We start from the raw sequence: 19,603 nt of genomic DNA on the forward strand, positions 1-19,603 counted from the left end.
TCACCTGGTGGAGAGTCCTTTCCCCATGTCTTAGGTGGATCAGAAACATATGCTTTTATATCATACATCCCCAAGAGTTATTGACACTTTCGTAGATGCTTCTTTAAACTAAGAAAGAAAGGACCAGATAGTCTCCATTAGACAATCAGGAAATGAGAGTTTGTGTTACCAGTCGATAGTTGTGGAAGATAGAGCGAAGGTGCCAGTGGATGGAATTTCAACTGATCAGTAATCCCAGTAGTGTCTGTGCATACCCTATGTGGCTTGCCCCCTAAAGATGTCAGAGCTCAGAACAAAAGAGAATAAGTCTAAATACTCTCCTTTCAGCAATGGATTCAGACCAGCCTCCCAAGCAGTGTTCCTGGGCATAGTTTAAAAGCAAATCTGCTGCCGTCAAGTCAATTCCAACTCGTAGTGATCCTATAGGACAGAGTGGAAGTGCCCCATAGAGTCTCCAAGCCTTAAATGTTTACAGAAGCAGACTGCTGCATCTTCCTCGCACAGAGCAGCAGGTGGGTTAGAACCACCGACCTTCCGGTTAGATGCTTAAAAACACTCCTCTGACGGATCTTGGCTCTCCAACACCTGAAGATATTTAGAGAGGGCTTTCCTTATTTTTAAATTCAGTTTTGTTAGGATCTAAATAGCCAAAATCTTGGCTTTTGTCTGTGCAAGTCACCAGAGTTAAGTGATTTGGGCTTTACATATGGAAAGTTCATTTTGTTGTGTAATTAATGGGAAGCAGACTTTGGGAAGCTGATGATCCAGGCCCTTATTTATATGAAAGCATATGTCTGTGTTTTGTTTATGACTCACTCTCTTACTCCAAGCATTGTAACTTGGGTTTGTTTACACTAACTTTTCCTAGAATCCAAGCCTCATGGTATATGAGCCGTTAATTTATGGTCTCTAAAAGGGAAAGATGATGAATGAGCTTTTTCCTCATAAATTGTCAAATCTTAATTTGAGGAGGGGGTGTTTGCTGCCTTGAGTCTGTCCAAGCTTACATGTATTTGAAAAAATGTTAAACCAATAACTTAAAAAAAAAAAAAAAATACTGGTAGAGTGCTCAGAACTTAAGTGTATATTATATTTGCCAAAAAAGCATAGCGCCTTCCCCACAACTCCCTTCCCCAGGACTCTTCCCCAACAATGAACCATTATAATTCTGGGCTAAATGCTTGGCAGTGAAAACACCATTTATATTCATCTCCTCTCCTCCTCCTCCTCCTTCTTCATCTTCTTCCTCTTCTGTCTCTGTCTCTAAAAGTTCATGGTATTAGATTTAATATATATGTGTGGTCCTTTTCTAGGGGACCCATAGTTTTATTGCCTTAAATATTCAAGCTGGTTTTCTTAGAGGCTCTTAATAAGTTTCTAATTTGTTTTTGTCTGTGGCTCGTCAAAACCCTGCTTCTCCTGTGGCTATCAGTTTATAATTCACAGTATTTCAGTGCTTTTGGTCATAGCTTAGAGATTCCAGTTAGTGGTGCTCCAAGGAGAGTAGGGAAGAGATGAAATATGTGAGGATCTCATTTAATTTATAGAGATTTGAAGCTCCTTCAATAAATCCTTTCATGTGTCACACACAGACTTTCAAAATAGATGTTAAGTGTTGGGCTAGGTCAAGTCACGTGCATTGATTTCAGTTCATATCAATCGACTGAGGTTCTGTGTTGATCATTTGTGGGACGGGAATGGACTCCAGACCCAGCACAGTGCCTGGCACAAAGTGGAGCTCAATCAATATTTGTTCCACAAGTGGCTAAGAATGGCTGAGACATGGTTCCTGTCCCTTGGCAAAACAGTTTAAGAGGAGAGGTAAGTATACATTAATCCCATAATCCTAATGTGTGAAGTGCTATCAGAGAGATACGAGCAGTATAGAGGGGGACAGCAAGATTAATGTTGAAATGAGAGTCCCTGGATGGCTTTTAGGAAAGGATTTAATTGGAGTCTTAAAGAATGGGTAGAATATGCCAAGATGTAAAGTATAAATAAAAAATTTAAAAACTAAGTATGTACAGAATTCCAGTGGAAATTTGAAAGCAGTAGAACCAAACCTAGATTGCTCCACTTTGTTGTATGTGTTTTTGTTTTGTTTTATTCTGTTTTTTACCAGGGCAGGAGAACTGCCTCTGGATAAAAGAAAAATGCAAGATTTTTTCCCCAGTCCAACATCAGATGCAATATCCTCTCTGACACTTACAGAAATAATAGAGTCGAGCACACACCTGTAGGCTATGCAGAGTTATTGTTTCTGCAGTACAGCCTTCATCTGCCAACCAGACAGACACAAAAATACGTGAAAAGTCTAGAACAATGGGTATAAAGTGTTTATTGTTTTTAGGAAGAATGCAAGGATATTTTGTTGTATAAATTAACTTTTTTGCCTTGGAAAACTTCAATAAAGAGAAAAACTGTATTATGCATTTGAGTTACTTGAATCATGTCCAGAAGGAATTAAAGGGACAGTCAGGGCTCAGACTTTTTAAAAGCCAAACCAAACCCACTGCCATCTAGTCAATTCCAACTCATAGCAGCCCTACAGGACAGAGTAGAACTGCCCCATCGAGTTTCCAGGGAGCTCCTGGTGGATTCCAATTGCTGACCTCTCGGTTAGCAGCTGTGGCATTTAACCACTATGCTACCACGGTTTCCTCAGGCTCTTTGGAAATGCCTAAAAATCTGGACACTGAGAAAACACAATTAAGATTCAAAAGTTTCACAACAGAATAGAACATTGGGCTGAAACCATAAAATTAAACTTTTCAGATTTAAATAGAAGGGCTTGCAATTAGATTCAAAAAACCAATTCCACATTTAAAAAAAAAAAAAAGTCAATGGCCAGGTTTGCTGGTAATTTTTATGAAAACATGGTTTGGTGGACGTTTGTATGAGAGCACTAGAAGGAGTTCACTGAGCCTCCATTTAATACGAAAACAGCATGTGTGATGTTGCTTAAAAAAAAAACTTGTTTTTTTTTTTCTTAACATAGTCTTCATTAATAGAAGTGTAGTGCCTTGATCTCAGAAATTAACCAACCTAATTTTCCTGCACTAATCATTTCATACTTGGAAAATCAGTTCGATTCTGGGCACCAAATTTAAGATGAACTTTGACAGGTGGTAAAATTTCCAGATGAGGGTGATCCAAATGGAATATGGTCAGGAATTCATTTCAAATGAGTTCATATGAAGCACACGAAGGAACTGAGGAAGCTCTACCTAGAGATGAGAAGGCTTGAAGGTGTAAGACTGTTTTAAGGGAATCAGACTTATTCACAAGTATGGGTCCTTCCAAGAAATTAAAAGACTTCTCTGGATACACAGAATTTAGTGGTAAAAAGTTGAAACTAGAACCTCCTTCTCCTAATGTTCCAGTCCACAAGGTTTCTATCAGACTGTGAATAAGCCTGCGTTTTAAGTGGACAAATGCAGTTATTATTAAGACCAGGAAGCAAACAAAACATGTGGTACCTACCATTGGATGTAAGTCTTGAAGCTCTAGTGTGGTCAATAAAGATGTATTTCATCTGAGTCTAAATATTAAAAATTTTGAGATTTTCCCAAGATCATGTTTGTTACATTATATGTACTTTCCTATATATTTTTTTAATCAAACTTAGTAAGACAAAGAAGATCTCTTACAATCACATCTGAACATGTATCTTCAGTAATTGGAATGTTATATAAGGGATGGTATTTATGGTTAAAGATAAAGCTATGCCATGTTTTAGAGGAAAGAAAAAAGAAATATAAAGAGCCCTTTGAGAGGATGGCCACCTAACATGCTGTGGGACTCAGCACATGAAGCATCAAACTTTTTGACATTAGTAGCATTTCTATCTGGTCTCCCATGTTGTCCTGTCAATCTGCTGTGGTCTGAGCCACATGCAACATTCAAAAGCCAAAGTTGATTGAAAGAGAGTAGGACAAAAAAGCCCTAGTATTCCTGAGTTTCCCAGTATCGCTATTCCAAATTCATTCCTTGTCAAAAGCCTAGGAAACAACCCCAACCTTTATAAGCATCACTCCCAGACTTACAGATACTTCTGTTGATCCATCCTGGGCGGTCCCTACTCAAGGAACATGCAAAGTGCATCTTGTGGGTAGGTAGGATTACTTCTGTTGCTAGCTCTCACCTCTGAGCTCTGTCCCCTCATTCATCCTTCTCAGGCCTGCCAAAACCCTGGTTACCTTCTTCAGGGGCTTCCTGACCAACCTAACAGTGTCTCTGTTACTCAGCTCAGACTCTTTCTGGAAACAAGTTACCACTGCCTTTATTTGTCCAAAGCAAAATATGGTTTGTCCAACAATGGGGCTCATAAAATGGCTGGTATCACTTCCCCAGGGTCAGAGAAGCCAAGGACTCTGAAAACCTAGGGACCAAGAACTCAGAATGCCTACCTAAGTAAAGGACGTTAGCATCAAATTCTATTCTAGAAGCTCTTACCTGGACAGGGCACCCTTCTGACTGTCATGGAATCATATGCAGTCCAATTGAAGGTGCTCCAAGGAATATAAACATTAACGAGATCCAGGCCTTGGTCTCTAGGACCTTAGAGTCTTGAAATAATCCAGCAGGAAATATTAAGGAAGCATGTACTTGGAAAAAAGAACTGGGCCCATTGTTATGAGGGGTATGAAGAAGAACAACAGAAGCTGTCTAGTCTCAAGAAGCTTAAACCTTCTTAGGCCTTGAACTCATAGAAAGTTCAGATCTTCTGGGATTAAATGCTGAGTGAGTAGTCTCTTTGAGAGTTTAAAAAAAGAAAAGACAAATTTTATGCAGTGGTCTCCAAATTTTTCGATCTTGCATTGATATCAGTAAAATAATTTGAAATAGTCACCCAATATGAATGCATATTTAGTAATACATGCACTCTCATTTTAAAATATAGCTTTTAGAAGAATGAGATAAACTGAAATAAGCAATATTTTAAAAATAATTTTAAATTTTATTTCTTTATTATTAATGAAGCAAATATTTTGCTGTCAGGAAAATTTTATACTAGTTTAACATTTTAAATAATTTAGGGAGAGTCAAGTGGTTGGGCTTGCATAATTGTTTCAGAAAAATCTGGATTTTTTTAAAGACTTGTGATAGAGCAGTTTGAAGGCCCGATTCCCAATTCAGATTATTCAGTACTTCTTGTTAGTAGATGTTTGTAGGTAAGAATACTTCATGTGGATAAAAGCCATTGCTGTCGAGTCGATTCTGACTCATAACGAACCAATGGGACAGAGTAGAACTGCCCCATGGAGTTTCCAAGGATCGGCTGGTGGGTTCAAACTGCCAACCTTTCGGTTAGCAGCCAGTAGCTCTTAACCACTGCACCACCAGGGCTCCTTTCACATAGATACATCAATCTAATATGAGAAAGGGTATCATTGACTGTGCTTAAATTACAATACTAAATTTGTTCAAACCTATTAAAGGTTTTTGTTGAAATTTGGCTATTCATTTTCCTTATCAACAATCAGATGGTCTTGTAAATCAGAAGGAGGCATTATGTTTTTTAAGGTGTCCAAATCTCTGAAGCTCTTCATTTAGAATTGTGTTACAAGAATTTTTTTAATTTGCGGAATTCAGAGATTTTATAGGCAATAATACATCATTTTTCACCACAAAGTTACCAAGTAATGGAAACATTTCCAATCCATTTTCAGCATCACTCCCCTCCGATGGCATGAGTTTCTTTCCAAGAGCACTTACTTTCTTGTCCATATTAAAACTGGTTTGTTTGTTTGTTTAATATTTGCTAGGTAACATTACTGGCAGCTATTGTCAGCACAGAAGAGGTGAGAAAATTTAAAACACCAGTCTTTTTAGATGAGAAAATTGCCAGATTCATCTTTGAAAAAGGGGAACATTTTATATAGTGTGCAGCAAGATAACCAACAAAAAAGTCTGTGTAGTATATAAAATATTTTGTAGTTATTTCCCATCTCATTACAAAGTTTTACACTTTTTGTTTTTTTTTTTTTTTTTTCTGTTAAAACGTCTTGTTTTTCAAAAATTAACCATATGGTCTGACCTAGTGTAGAATTTAGAGCACAGGGCATGACAAAAAAAAAAAAAAAACTGTTGCCATCGAGCCAATTCCAACTCATAGCGACCCTATAGGACAGAGTAGAACTGCCCCATAAGGTTTCCAACGAGTGCCTGGTGGAACTGCTAACCTTTTAGCAGCCGTAGCTCTTAACCACTGTGCCACCGGGGTTTCCAGGACATGACAACACACTGAAAATAACAAGCTGATGGGATGCCCCGTCAGCCCCCTTGAATGCATTATGGCCACTCCTTCTTCCCAGTTAAGGGTATGACTATTACTCCATATATTAAATGGCGTTGTTAGCTGCCATCAAGTTGTCCCCTAAGTCATGGTGACCCCCTGCACAGCAAAACAAAATGCTGCCTGGTCCTGCACCATCCCCGTGGTTAGTTGTGGAGGAGACCATCCTGATCCATAGGGTCTTCGCTGGCTGATTTTTGGACGCAGATCACCAGGCCTTTCTTCCTAGTCTGTCGTAGTCTGAAAGTTCTGTTGAACATGTTCAGCACCACAGCAAAACACAAGTCTCCACTGACAGGCAAGTGGCAGCTGCATATAAGGTGCGTTGTTCAGGAATCGAACCTAGATTTCCTGCATGGAAAGCGAGAATCCTACCACCAATAACCCCATCCTTATTTTTAGATACAATTTAAATAATATATAAATAAAATTGTTACTGTGTTCTTTCTGCAACCTGGTAAATACTTTTTCTTCCTCTTTGGAGAATATATAACCCACTTGGGAGGCTGCTGATTTAAAACGGGATCAGATCTAGAAAGGAGAAAAACATTGTGGTCAGGGTTGTAGAGATATGAGAGGTCAGGCACGTTTCTGAGTCCCCAACACCATTAATGGCTCTGACAAAATCTCAGGAGACACCCTGGGGTACTTACTGTTTGGTGTCCTTTCCCACTTCAGAGCTCAGGCGCATAAAAAGGCAGCCACATATACACCCCACTGTTTCACCTCCATCAGCCAGACTGGCCGCCTTACCTGCTCCCTTCACTTGTTCCAGGGAAAAATGTGAAATGGGAGAAGACAGACCAGGGTCCCCCAAACTTTTACATCTGAAAGAAGGTGCCCTTTCACAATAAACCCCCTGAGAGGAAGCTGTGGTTTGAATAGTCAACATAGTTACTATGCTTCAAAAAAGCTATTCATATTTTCAAAGAAATCTCAGACTATACTAAGATGATTATAAGAATAAAAGGGAGGTACCTGTACATAGCAACAAATCGCCCACATCTGCTAACCCTTAATTCTACATCATTGCTTTCAGAGTGGAGAGCGGTACTATAGACTTGCCCTGATGACCAGCAGCACTTTAGACGTGCCTTGCCTTGCAGAAGCCTCACCGACAGTGTCAACTGGAAAAGAGCTATTAAGTCCAGGACTGTGTGTTAATTTAAATTCTAAGGATGGAAAAAGAAAGTGAGCATGCCAAGGCAGATTACTCCATACTTCCCATTAGAAAATAAAAAGCAGCATTAGGAAAACAAAAGCTCATTACTGAGTCAGTTACCCTCAAGTACAAGTACAAAAAAGGCACAATTTACATTGGAGAACATGACACAATAGAATTCCCTTGAGCTTTTAGTTGCTTACCAAGTACTGTGTACCAGATCACGTACTGCTGTGTAATGATCCTGTCCCAGGAACTCTGGGAGTTCAGAAAGAAGACATGGCTTTGCTATCAAAGAATCTAACATACCGTATACAAAAGAACTCACACTGCAGCTCTCAGCCTTGACTGGGGCAGATGATGTTCCTCCAGGAAGGCAACTCCAGGCAGTTCAACATTCCCCATCACTGACCTACCTTCCCCGTAGGCACATTGCAGATAGCAAGAAAGACTCTAATGAGCCTAGAGATAACTTTGGTACCCTCTATCATCCCCCAAAGCTGTCTTATAAAACTAGGATGTGTCTTGTTCATGGGCAAAGTATAGTCTCCAAACCATTAGCACCTATTTCTTGGGAACTTTCTATATGTAACTAGTGCATTTTAGCCTGGAAGCCTTGTCTTGGTTCATGGTGGATACACTACATCTATGAAGTCTGTGTACAAAAAGCACTGCTAACCCCAGTCCTAAATTATCATAAAAGATGTGACAAAATCAGAATGCTGACAAGACAATCCTCTGATAACAGGAGTGAGAAGACAGAAAATCTTTCTCTGGACAGAAACCAACTCACCATTTGCATGACAATTTAAATATAAACAGGGTCTAGAAGACAATTTGCATCGAAGGGTTATGAAAAAATGACCTCGCATTTTACCTCCACCACTCATAATTATTATTTAAAACTAACAGAGAACAGGCAAGATATAGGACAATTACGGGAAGGAGAGCAAGTATGGAATCAATCTTCCAACAAGAGCCCAGAAATTACTGTCCAATAATGAAACAATTTAAAGAGAGAAAAATCTGTAAACGTTTAGAGGGACAGTGAAATCATAAGCAATAAGGAGAAAGATTTATGAATATCAAACCCTGCCAAGTCCAAAGCCTTCCTGCCCCCACACTAGGATTTCAAAAGTATTAGATGAAATAAATGTATTAGAAGGCCACTCCACATTTTGTAGAGACAGTTGCAGAGAATATTAAGTTGATAATGAGTACAAGAAAAATCATAACAATCTTCAAATCCAAAGGAGAACTTTGAGAACATGTAGTCCAGCCATCCAAAGTAACAGATGAAGAAAGAGAAACCCAGAATTCTAGTTGTCCTGGGTTTCTAGCTCCCCAACCCAGGATTGTTTCTCCTATCCCACACTCTGCTCTTGTTGACCCACAAGGATGATGAATCTGACCTAAAAGTTTGAATGATAAACATAAGGACAAAATAAAATTCAGATGTTCAGTAGATGTGAAAAGCTCCAAAGTTATACAACGTTATACTAAGTCTTAACACTTGATGCCATCAACAGAGGTTGAATCATGGCCTAAGTTTATGCAGTCTTACAACAGAGAACATAGAAAACTCATTCATTGTCCCATCCCATTAAGCCTTGAAGGTAGCTACCAGCAAGAGTGTTCTAGAAAGATGAAGCATGCCCTTCATTGAGGAAATTTCCTATCCTTCCAAAATGGTTTAGGTGAAATAGGACCCAAAGAGGGTCAAAACCATAATGCCCCCCCAACCAAGTTCTAAGATTCTAAGAAGGATGTTTTGTTGCCCCCAGCTTCAACAATATCAACTTATGAACAACTTATGAACAATCTTGTTCCATCAATACCTCTACCTAGCTCTTCCATTTCATATTATTTTGAAGCAAATCCCAGATCATATGATTTAATCTATAAATATTTCAATATGTATTTCTAAAAGACAGGTACTTCAAAAAAAAGTGATCCCATGCAATTATCACACTTCAGAAAATTAACAATAATTACATAGTATTATAAAATGCCCAGACATTTTATAATAATTTCCATTTATTTCATGATCTCTCTTAATAGTTTGCTTAAATTAGCATTCAAATATGGCCCACATATTGTGTCTGCTTCATTTGTCTCTTAAGTCTCTCTTTTCTTTTTTGCTCCTTAAATTTTTTTATTGTTGTAAAAATGCAGATAACACAACATTTGCCATTCAACATCTTTCACGTGTACAATTCAGCAACAGCAATTACACCAATCATATTGTATAACCATCACCGATATCCGTTGCCAAGAGTCAGTCTCTCTCTCTCTCTCTGCATCCCCCCTCACAATAATTTATTTTTTAGCAACTGTATGCAACAGTGTAAATGTAGAACATTTTCACCACTGCATAAAAGTCTATTGAATAGCACTACTCTAGAGAGTTAATAGGGTTCTATGAGGTAGCTTTTAAGAGAGTAAATATTATAATCTCATCCACCCAGTCTTTCACTCACAGTTGATCTCTCATACTAAACCAAAACCAAACCCATTGCCATCTAATCAATTCTGAGTCATAGCAACCCTATAGGACAGAGTAGAACTGCCCCATAGGGTTTCGAAGGAGCGATTGATGGATTCCAAACGCTGACCTTTTGCTTAGGTGCTGAGCTCTTAACCACTGCACCACCAGGGCTCCATACAGTAGTCACTAAACCTCTAAACTTGACACTTTAAATTAAATAAAAATTCAAGGGATTTCTATGCCTTTAAATTTATATAAATTTACATTAATGTATATTTGTATATTTACAAATACTTTTGCAATTTGCTTTTTTTATTTAACATTTTTGTTTGTTTTTCTTAGATTTGTTGTTGTTAGTTGCCATCGAGTCAAATCAGACTCATGGCGACCCCATGTGTGCAGAGTAGAACTGCTCTATTTAGCCATGTTGATATATGTAGTTTATTCATTTTAACAGTTGCATAATATTCCATTGTTTGAATATATTACTGTTTATTTATTACCCTTTTGATTAACATTAAATTGTTTATACTTTTCTCTAACATACACTGAACTGCAAGGAACATCCTTGTATATCTTTGTCTCCTATTACAAATAAGAGAGGCAACCTCAACAGAGAATTCCTGGGACATTGATTGTATACATCTTCAACTCTAATAGTTGTTGACAAGTCTCTCTCTAAAGTAATACCAATTTACACTCACGCCAACAGTATGCAAGAGTTCCCCTATTTCTTATCCAGATAGGAAAAGAAATAAAATTATCTCTATTTGCAGATGTGATCCTGTATTTAGAAAATCCCAAAGAGTCCACAAGAAAATTTCTACAGCTAATAGAGGAATTTAGCAAAGTTGCTGGGTACAAGATCAAGGACAATGAAAAAAAAAAAATCAGTTGGTTTTCTGTACACCAGCGATGAGAAATCTGAAAAGAAAATTAGGGGAACAATTTCATTTAGGGTAGTATCTAAGAGAATAAAATACCTACAAGTAAATCTAGCCAGGGACATGAAGGACTTACAGAATGAAAACTATAAAATGCTGCTGAAAGAGATTAAAGAAGACTTGTTCCATGTTCCATGGGTTGGAAAACTTAATTTTGTTAAGATGGCAATACTACCGAAAGCGATCTGTAGATTCAACACAATTTCAATCAAAATTCCAACAGCCTTCTTTACAGAAATAGAAAACCCGATCCTCAACTTTGTATGGAATGGCAAGAGGCCCTGAAGAGCTAAAGCAATGTTGAAAGAGAAGAACAAAGTAGGAGGACTCGCACTTCCTGATTTTAAAACATACTGTGCGGTCACAGTAATCAAAACAGCCTGTCACTGCTATAACGTAGAAACATAGACCAATGGAATAGAACTCAGAGTCCAGAAATAAATCCACGCATCCACAGTCGGCTGATTTTTGACAAGGGTGCTAAATCCACTCAATGGGGAAAGAAAAGTCTCTTCAATAAATGGGCTGGGAAAATTGGATTTCCACATGCAGAAAAATGGAACAGGATCCATGCCTCACACCATACACAAAAACAAATTCAAAATGGATTAAAGACTTACATGTGCAAACTAAAGCCATAAAATTCTTACAAGAAAAAGCAAAGGCAACGCTGTTAGGCCTAGCTTTTAACAATAAAAAAAAAAAAAAAATTTTTTTAACAATGGATTATCTAAAAATAAGAAAAGCACAACAGCAAAAGACAAAATAAATAAAAGGGACCTCATAAAAAATAAAAACTTTCGTTCATCAAAAGACTTTGCCAACAAAAGTGAAAAGACAAGCCACTGACTGGGACAATATCTTTGGAAACTATATATCCAACAAGAGTCAAATAACCAAAATATATATAAAACTTTGACAACAACAGAAAGACAAATAACCCCATCATAAAATGGGCAAAGGACTTGAATAGACATTTCACCAAAAAGGACATTCAGCTGGCCACCAAACACATGAAAAGATGCTCAGTGTCACTAGCCATCAGAGACAGAGAGATGCAAGCCAAAACCACAGTGAGATAACCATTTCACTCCCACTAGGATGGCTAAGATTAAAAACAAAAAGAAAATAAATATTGGTGAGGATGTGGGTAAATGGGAACCCTTATCCATTGCTGGTAAGAATGCAAAATGGTATGCACGTTATGGAACACAATGTGGTGGTTCCCCAAAAAAATGAAAATTAGAACTACCATATTACCCAGCAATTCCACTCCTAGGTATATACCCAAAAGAGTTGAAGGCAGTGACTCAGAGACTAATAGCCAAAAGGTGGAAACAACCTAAATGCTCATCATCAGATGAATGGATAAACAAAATGTGGTATATACATACAACGAAATAATGCTCAGCCAGTAGGATAAAGTCTTGATACATGCTACAATATGGGTGGAGCTGGAAGACATTATTCTGAGGGAAATGAGTCAATCACAAAAGGACTAATATTGTATGATCTTATATAAAAAGGCAAGAAAAGGCAAATGTACAGAGAACAAATTTTACTAGTGGTTACCAGGGGCAGGGGAGGGGGAAAGGGGATGTTAATAGTGATGGAGATACCACATTTGTTATGCGTATGGTTGCACAGCCTATTATTGTAATTGCTGTCGATAAGTTGTACACCTGTACAAAGTTGAACTGGCAAAAGTTGTATGACAGATATAGTTACAACAAGGAACAAAAAAAAAAAAGAGAGAGAGAGTAGCTGCTGAGACTGCTTATGTACAACCAAAAACCCTATGAAATTTTGTTCCTTGTTTTGGGGATTTACGGTCATGGCTTCATGGACCATCCCAGTTAATTGGGATGTTTATAGCTTCTGTTCTACCTCCTAGTTCTCTGCATAGCGCCTGGGGTCTTAAAAGCTTGCCAGCATCAGTCCAAGGCAGAACAATTAGTCTCTGTTCACCTGAAGTAGAAGAGGAAGAACGAGAGTCAGGAATAAGAGGAGGATATGGAATGTGTGGCTAATTGCCTCCATGAACACTGCCTCCTTTGCCATGAGACCAGAACTGCATGGTGCCTGGCTACCATTTACTGAACATTTTGATCAAAAAGACTGTAGAAGAATCTTGATCAAAAAGGGGAAAAATGCAGAATAGAATTTCAAATTTTCATAGACTCCAGACTTCCTGGAGCCATGAAGGTTGGATGAACCCCTGAGGTATCTATTGCCCTGAGATAATTTTTAAGCCTTAAACCAAAAATATCCCCTGAAATCTTAAAACCAAAGAATAGTTTAGCTTAATTAGTAATAAATGGCTGCTTTGAGCATTATACTCTTTTAAGAACTATCTGCATGGGATCAAATTGATAACAGCAACTTGAAAGATTAGATAGGAACCTTAGGGGACACTAAGTTTATGTTAATGGGGGAGGAGCAACTCAGAAAAGGCGAGAATGGTTGCACAGCTTAAAGAATGTAATCCATGTCTCCAAATCGTACATGTAGAAACTGTTGAATTGGTGTATGTGTATATTCTCAGCAACTACAACAAAATAAATAAAATTAAAAAAAAAGGGGGTTCCCAACTTCTCACACTAATACCAACATTAGGTACTTTCAGACTTTTAAGTTTTTACCAATATAAGTTCACATATATGCAATGAAACTATAAGCACAAGCATGAAAATGGAAGGGAATGAAGCGGAGAGGGCAGTAATGACTTAACTGAATCTGTAATGTTTTTTGTTTTTTCTCTTTAGAAAAAAAGGAAATATGGCAAAAAGTATACCTTTGTTAAATGTGAATGGCGGATGCACAGAAATCAATTATTTGTTTAGTACTTTGTAGGTTTACACTACTTGGCATTATTTTTTATTTCATAATCACTTTAATGCAAGAACTTAAATAATAAACATTTATGCAGCATATAACAAATTATTAAATGTGTTATTATCTATTAGGTTTTTTTCTTTTTATTCCTTTCTTTTCTTTTTTTTTAAATGCATTTTACTCTAAAAAGAAAGAACACTTACACAGACATTCCAGAATGACCTCCAAGTCATGAAATATTTCAGTCATGTTTGACTTAGTCAAATATTGCCAACTAATTGCCCAAAATGATTTATTAATATCACATAGTATTTTCTTTCTCTAAAAGCCCATCGCTGTCGAGAAAGTTCTGAATCATAGTAACTACAGAACTGAGTAGAACTGCCTGATAAGGCTTCCAAGGAGTGGCTGGTAGATTCGAACTGCCAACCTTTTGGTTAGCAGCCAAATGCTTAACCATTGCACCACCAGCACTCCTTCTTTCTCTAAGGATGGTATAAAGGAGCCCTAGTGGTACAGTGGTTAAGCACTTGACTGCTAACTGAAATGTCAGCAGTTCAAACTCACCAGCTGCCCTTCGGAAGGAAGATGTGGCAGCCTGTTTCCGTAAAGATTACAGCCTTGCAAACCCTGTGGAGTAGTTCTACTCTGACCTACAGGGTTGCTATGAGTCAAGATTCACTCTACAGCAGCAGGTTTGGGTTTTGTTAAGGATGCTAAAACCAGAGAGTGTAAACTGCAAATACAGCCTGTATCTGGAATAATGCTAGAAGCTTCATGGAGTATTTCTGGCTAGTTCATTTTTCTTTGAACTGTGGGCAAGGAAAATTACTTTTCTGACATGAAGGCATGTTAACTCTTATTGTCACAGTATTTTCATTGATAACTTAAAAAATCCAAACTAGAACTAATTTAGAGAACAAGGCTATAAGACAACAAATATTAGTCTGATTCCTCAGTCCAAAAACAATGTGTAAATCCCTTCCAAGCACATGGCACCATGCTAGGCCCCCTAAGGGATATAAAGACAGACAAGATTTGGGCCCCGCATCTGAGAACTCAAAATCAAGCAACCTTTTGCTTGTACAACACCAACTACAAACCATTTTATTTTTATAGTCCAAAGCTCATTCCAGTTTTATTCTGTTTTGATTTTTATAACTTATTTTAAAGATTGTTAAATAGTTACTCATTGCTCAGTAAGTCTTACAATGACCTCTGGCCAAAAGCAGTAACATTTTGACTTGGCTTCTGGAACTCGGAGCTTCCCATTCCATGAAGCGGTATAGATGATGTCAAATAAGACCCTCCTGGAGATGTGGGGTGGGCACAGCATGAGGGAGAAAGGGGGCAAAGTAAGGGGAAGAGTGAAGTGGAAGTGTCCAAGATTATGTGAGAGTAATATTCATGTTTTAAGTGTTTCTTCCTCCTTTCCCTTAAGATATTCATTCTTCTTCTCCATCAGTAGGTGGAAAAATTATAGATGACGCAACAAACCAAGATGCTAAAATGAAACATTTTCCCTTAAGCCTACAGCATTTCGGAGTGGTCAGCATCTGCTTGGGCTTCTTTGGGGTTAAGCATTTAGGGTAAATCATAGCAGCAAGGAGCTAAGTAAGGACACACTTCTTAAGTTTCTAAGTGGCCAGAAGGAGCAGGCAGTGTGGATATGGGGCAGGAGAGTATGAGTGTGGGTGTGAGTGTGTGTACATGCGTGTCTACTCATGAACAACACAATGAGGAAGAATGATTTAAAGGAGGGAAAGTCTGCCCTGCCTTGAAGCCTTTCACACTTTAAGGTGTCTCAAGTTCAGAATGAAGCACTTCTGAAGGCCATTTGGTGCAGCAGTATAGGACTTCCCGAGAAGAGAAGTTTGGCTTATAAGATAGAGGCACATCTGGCCACCAGGATATGAAGAGAGTTCTTTTGCAAACAACAGCCCAGTAGCAGGAGTATAAATGATTCAGAAATACTTGCCTTGAGGCCCACAGAGGATGAACTGGTTAAGGGGGACTTGGTAAACTGAACATCCTTAGCCAACTTGACAAGGCCAGAACAGTGGGAAAAAAATAGAGATGGTGCCACCCCAACTATAGTGCCTCAGGAAATAAGCCTCCTCTCTGTCAGTTGGGAGGGTTAGGGGGTAAGTTCAGTTACATATTCTAGGTCAAGACATCTCTTTTGCTTGGTTGATTAAAAAAAAAACCTGTTAACATCTAATCAATTCTGACTCATAGAGACCTCATGTGATACAGAGTATAACAGCTCCATTGGGTTTTCTTGGCTGTAATCTTTATGGAACCACATTGCCAGGCCCTTCTTCTGTGGCCACTGGGGGGGGTCTGAACCACTGACTTTTGGGTTAATAGTCAAGAGCAAACCGTTTGCTTCACCTAGGGACCTCTAGGTTGATAAACACGTTGCTCTCAAGGTGATTCTGACTCAAAGTGACCCTATAGGACAGAGTAGAACTGCTTCATAGGGTTTCCAAGACTGTAATCTTTACAGAAGCAGACTGCCACATCTTTCTCCCATGGAGCAGCTGGTGGGTTCAAACCATCAACCTTTGGTTAGCAGCTAAGCACGTTAACCACTGCATCATCAGGGCTCCTTTCTAGGTTGGGAGTTCATATGAATTATCCATATTACTTTATATGAAGTGCTGCATGTCATTTTATTCATCCCACATCTTCTAAAAAAAAAAAGATAAAGTAAAATCTAATGCGAATTTGAATCAGGTCAAATGTCAGAGGGGTGAATAAAAAATAAAAAGTCTAATAGGAAAAGCAAAAGCAAAATTTATATTGTAATTTTGCCATTGACTACCATGGCTTTCCAGCGGGTCACCTAAACAGTGTGAGCCTCAGTTTCCACATCTTTAAAATGGGAATAAGGGTATCTCATGTGATTGTTATGAGAACTGACAAAATGTAAATAGAAGTGCTTTGGACATATAATAGATATTCCACCAATGTTTATTTTTATTATTTTTAATTGTGATAAACAAAAAGGAAGAATAAATGCTGGGTACTGAGTTATGTCCACAGCATTAATTCTCCATAATCTTTACTGCCAAATATAATACCAATTACCAGCGAAAGGGCTAGGTTTAGGGAAGTTTGCATCGTGTGCTCAATTTCTTCTCTCTTACCCTCCTGCAGCCAGCTCCTCCCTGAAGAAGCGATTCAAGCGGCGAGAGATCGAAGCCATCCAGTGCGAGGTGCGGAAAATGTGCAACTACACCAAGATTCTGTCCACCAAGAAGAACCTGGACCATGTGAATAAGATCCTGAAGGCCAAGCGGCTGCAGAGACAATCAAAGACAGGCAACAACTTCGTCAAGAAGAGGAGAGGGCGTCCCCGGAAGCAGCCCACCCAGTTCGATGAGGATTCCAGAGACCAAATGCCGGTGCTGGAAAAATGCATCGACCTCCCCAGCAAAAGGGGTCAGAAGCCCAGCCTGAGCCCGCTAGTGTTGGAGCCAGCCGCCAGCCAAGACACCATCATGGCCACCATCGAAGCGGTCATCCACATGGCCCGAGAGGCCCCGCCCCTGCCCCCGCCTCCGCCCCCGCCCCTCCCGCCCCCACCGCCCCCGCCCCCGCCCCCGCCCCCTCCTCTGCCCAAGACCCCGCGTGGCGGGAAGAGGAAACACAAGCCTCAACCTCCGGCGCAGCCCCCGCAGCAGCCTTCCCCGCAGCAGCCCCTTCCCCAGGAGGAGGAGGTGAAGGCCAAAAGGCCGAGGAAATCCCGAGGGAGTGAGAGTGATGTGCTTCCCTAGGGTGCGTCTAGGCGTCTGAACCTGGGGCTGGGGGGACTGACACATTGGAAGTGCAGTGAGCCGGGGTGGGGGCGGAATCCCCGCTGCAGGGACACCAATGCCCTTCTCTCTCGCGAAGCTGGGCAGGCAGAATTGGTCCAGATTACGGGGTTGAGCCATCAGGAACTCTTGGGAAAGCAGAGGAGGGGGACACCTTCAAAAGAAGCTTGTGCATTACAGCGGTTTCCAACCAAGCGGCGCTTCGGTATTGCTAGATCTCTTACAGGCGAATAGAAGACCCATCAAGGACAGAGCAGGTGGTACTCTCAGTCGCCATCTGAGCGACAGCATCCAAGGTGCGCGCTTGATCCCATTTCATTTGCTGGCCAGGAAAATCCAAAGGGAAACACTCTCCACTAGGAAACTTTCCAAGGGGAGAAAAGGTGCAAATTTCGCAACTGGCTTTGTTGTAACCCACTTCCATTTAACTGGTTTTCATTTCGTTTCGTTTCAAAGCTCTGCTAGGCTTTGGGGCACCAACATCATCTACAAGTGACCCGAATCTTCCTGCTAACAATAGTTTCTCAGGTGGAATCAGGAGATGGAATTGCAGTGATAGACAACCATAGACATTCTTATTCTTCTGTATGCCTCTTCTATCACACCTATGCTAAGACTCAGCTTCCCCATTTTCCTTTGCCCATTGTACTTCCACGTACCTTTTCATTAACTTACCCGCTGCCTTCTCTTTCTTGGTACACACCTAAATAACGTTAATCAGCCCTTCACCTGTGTTGGAAAATTCACTCTTAGTGTGCTGTCCCCAGGAGCCTGGCCTTGAACCCCAGTTATTGTGCAACAGTTGCTCCATACTGGTAGAACTTTTTTAGTAAGTGATCAGAGCAGCCGAGGATATGTTGACCCACATGTCAGCCAGGTTATTTTTATACTTAAAACATATCAGCAGAACCCCAGTTATTGTGCAACAGTTGCTCCATACTGGTAGAACTTTTTTAGTAAGTGATCAGAGCAGCCGAGGATATGTTGACCCACATGTCAGCCAGGTTATTTTTATACTTAAAACATATCAGCAGAGAATAGGCAGAATAAAATGGCTTTCATATCCAACAGCAAATGGAATAACTGACAAATCACCAAAAACTGAAAACCCAGACCCACCAGAAAGATAAGTGTCTAGCAATGCCTTGGTATGTGATTTTTTAATACAGTTAACTATCGTAGATCGTTAATAAAGGAAACAAAAAAAAAAATAGAAGTCTTTTATCTCATGATAATTGTTTCTTAAAAGCAAGTGGGAGTAAGTGTTCTTATTTGAAAAAAAGAATATGAAAATGCTCCAAGGGTATCACCACTCCAATTATATCAAGCCACCTTGGACAAAGAATCCAAATTGTGGTTGCCTTAATAAACTAAAACATTTTTGTACATAATGTAATTATAAATCTATCAGTCTGCATGGATGCAAACTGTGTGTGACAAATCGTCTTTTAAATGGTCAATTTCAACTGTACATTTCTCATCCAAGTTGTACTCTAGCCATTGGTTCAGCGTGAACAGATACTCCATCTCTATTACCCATTTTCACAACCCAAGTAAAAAAATGTTACGAAGATTCAAAATGAAGTTATTCCATTGCCGTAGATGTTTTCTAAAAGTCAGATGTGGAAATTTCAAATAAGCATTTTGAATTTCCTCCCTCACTCCTTCCCATACCTCCCTCAGAACATCAAACAGCTGGCATAGTCAATTATAAAAAGAGAAACAGAGAAAGAGAATTAAATTTTCTAATAGGAATTAGGGTATCTGGTTTATCTCCAAATTAAGTTTCTTTACAGGAAGTTGGAACTGGCTGAAAATTGTATTATCACTTCAGAACATAACATTATTTCCTTGTAGAGAAGAAGGATTTTTGTTCGGGAACGTAGGAGAATAAGGGATGACCTATCTATGGGACTAAATTTTAAAAATCCCAAGTTAATATGCTTGCTAACATCCCTGCTCTGTCCTGGCACCAACCAAAAAAAAAAAAAAAAACCAAACCCATTGCCGTTGACTCATAGTGACCCTATAGGACAGAGTAGAACTGCCCCCATA

The 19,603-nt window shown here is 39.3% G+C and overlaps 1 protein-coding gene across 2 annotated transcripts in view; it reads left to right on the forward strand.

The window, feature by feature from the left end:
• SETBP1 (SET binding protein 1) overlaps positions 1-18,450 on the forward strand; it is a 431,426-nt gene extending 412,976 nt beyond the window's left edge. For both annotated transcript variants that reach the window (XM_049900517.1, XM_049900519.1), the window contains one exon: positions 16,890-18,450. In XM_049900517.1, the coding sequence (XP_049756474.1) occupies positions 16,890-17,509 (620 nt within the window). In that variant the 3' untranslated portion in view covers positions 17,510-18,450. The remainder of the gene's footprint in view (positions 1-16,889) is intronic.
• Positions 18,451-19,603: the final 1,153 nt, after the last annotated feature.

The sequence above is a fragment of the Elephas maximus genome, chromosome 11 (genome assembly GCF_024166365.1).
Source record: "Elephas maximus indicus isolate mEleMax1 chromosome 11, mEleMax1 primary haplotype, whole genome shotgun sequence".
Classification (NCBI taxonomy): Eukaryota; Metazoa; Chordata; class Mammalia; order Proboscidea; family Elephantidae; genus Elephas; species Elephas maximus.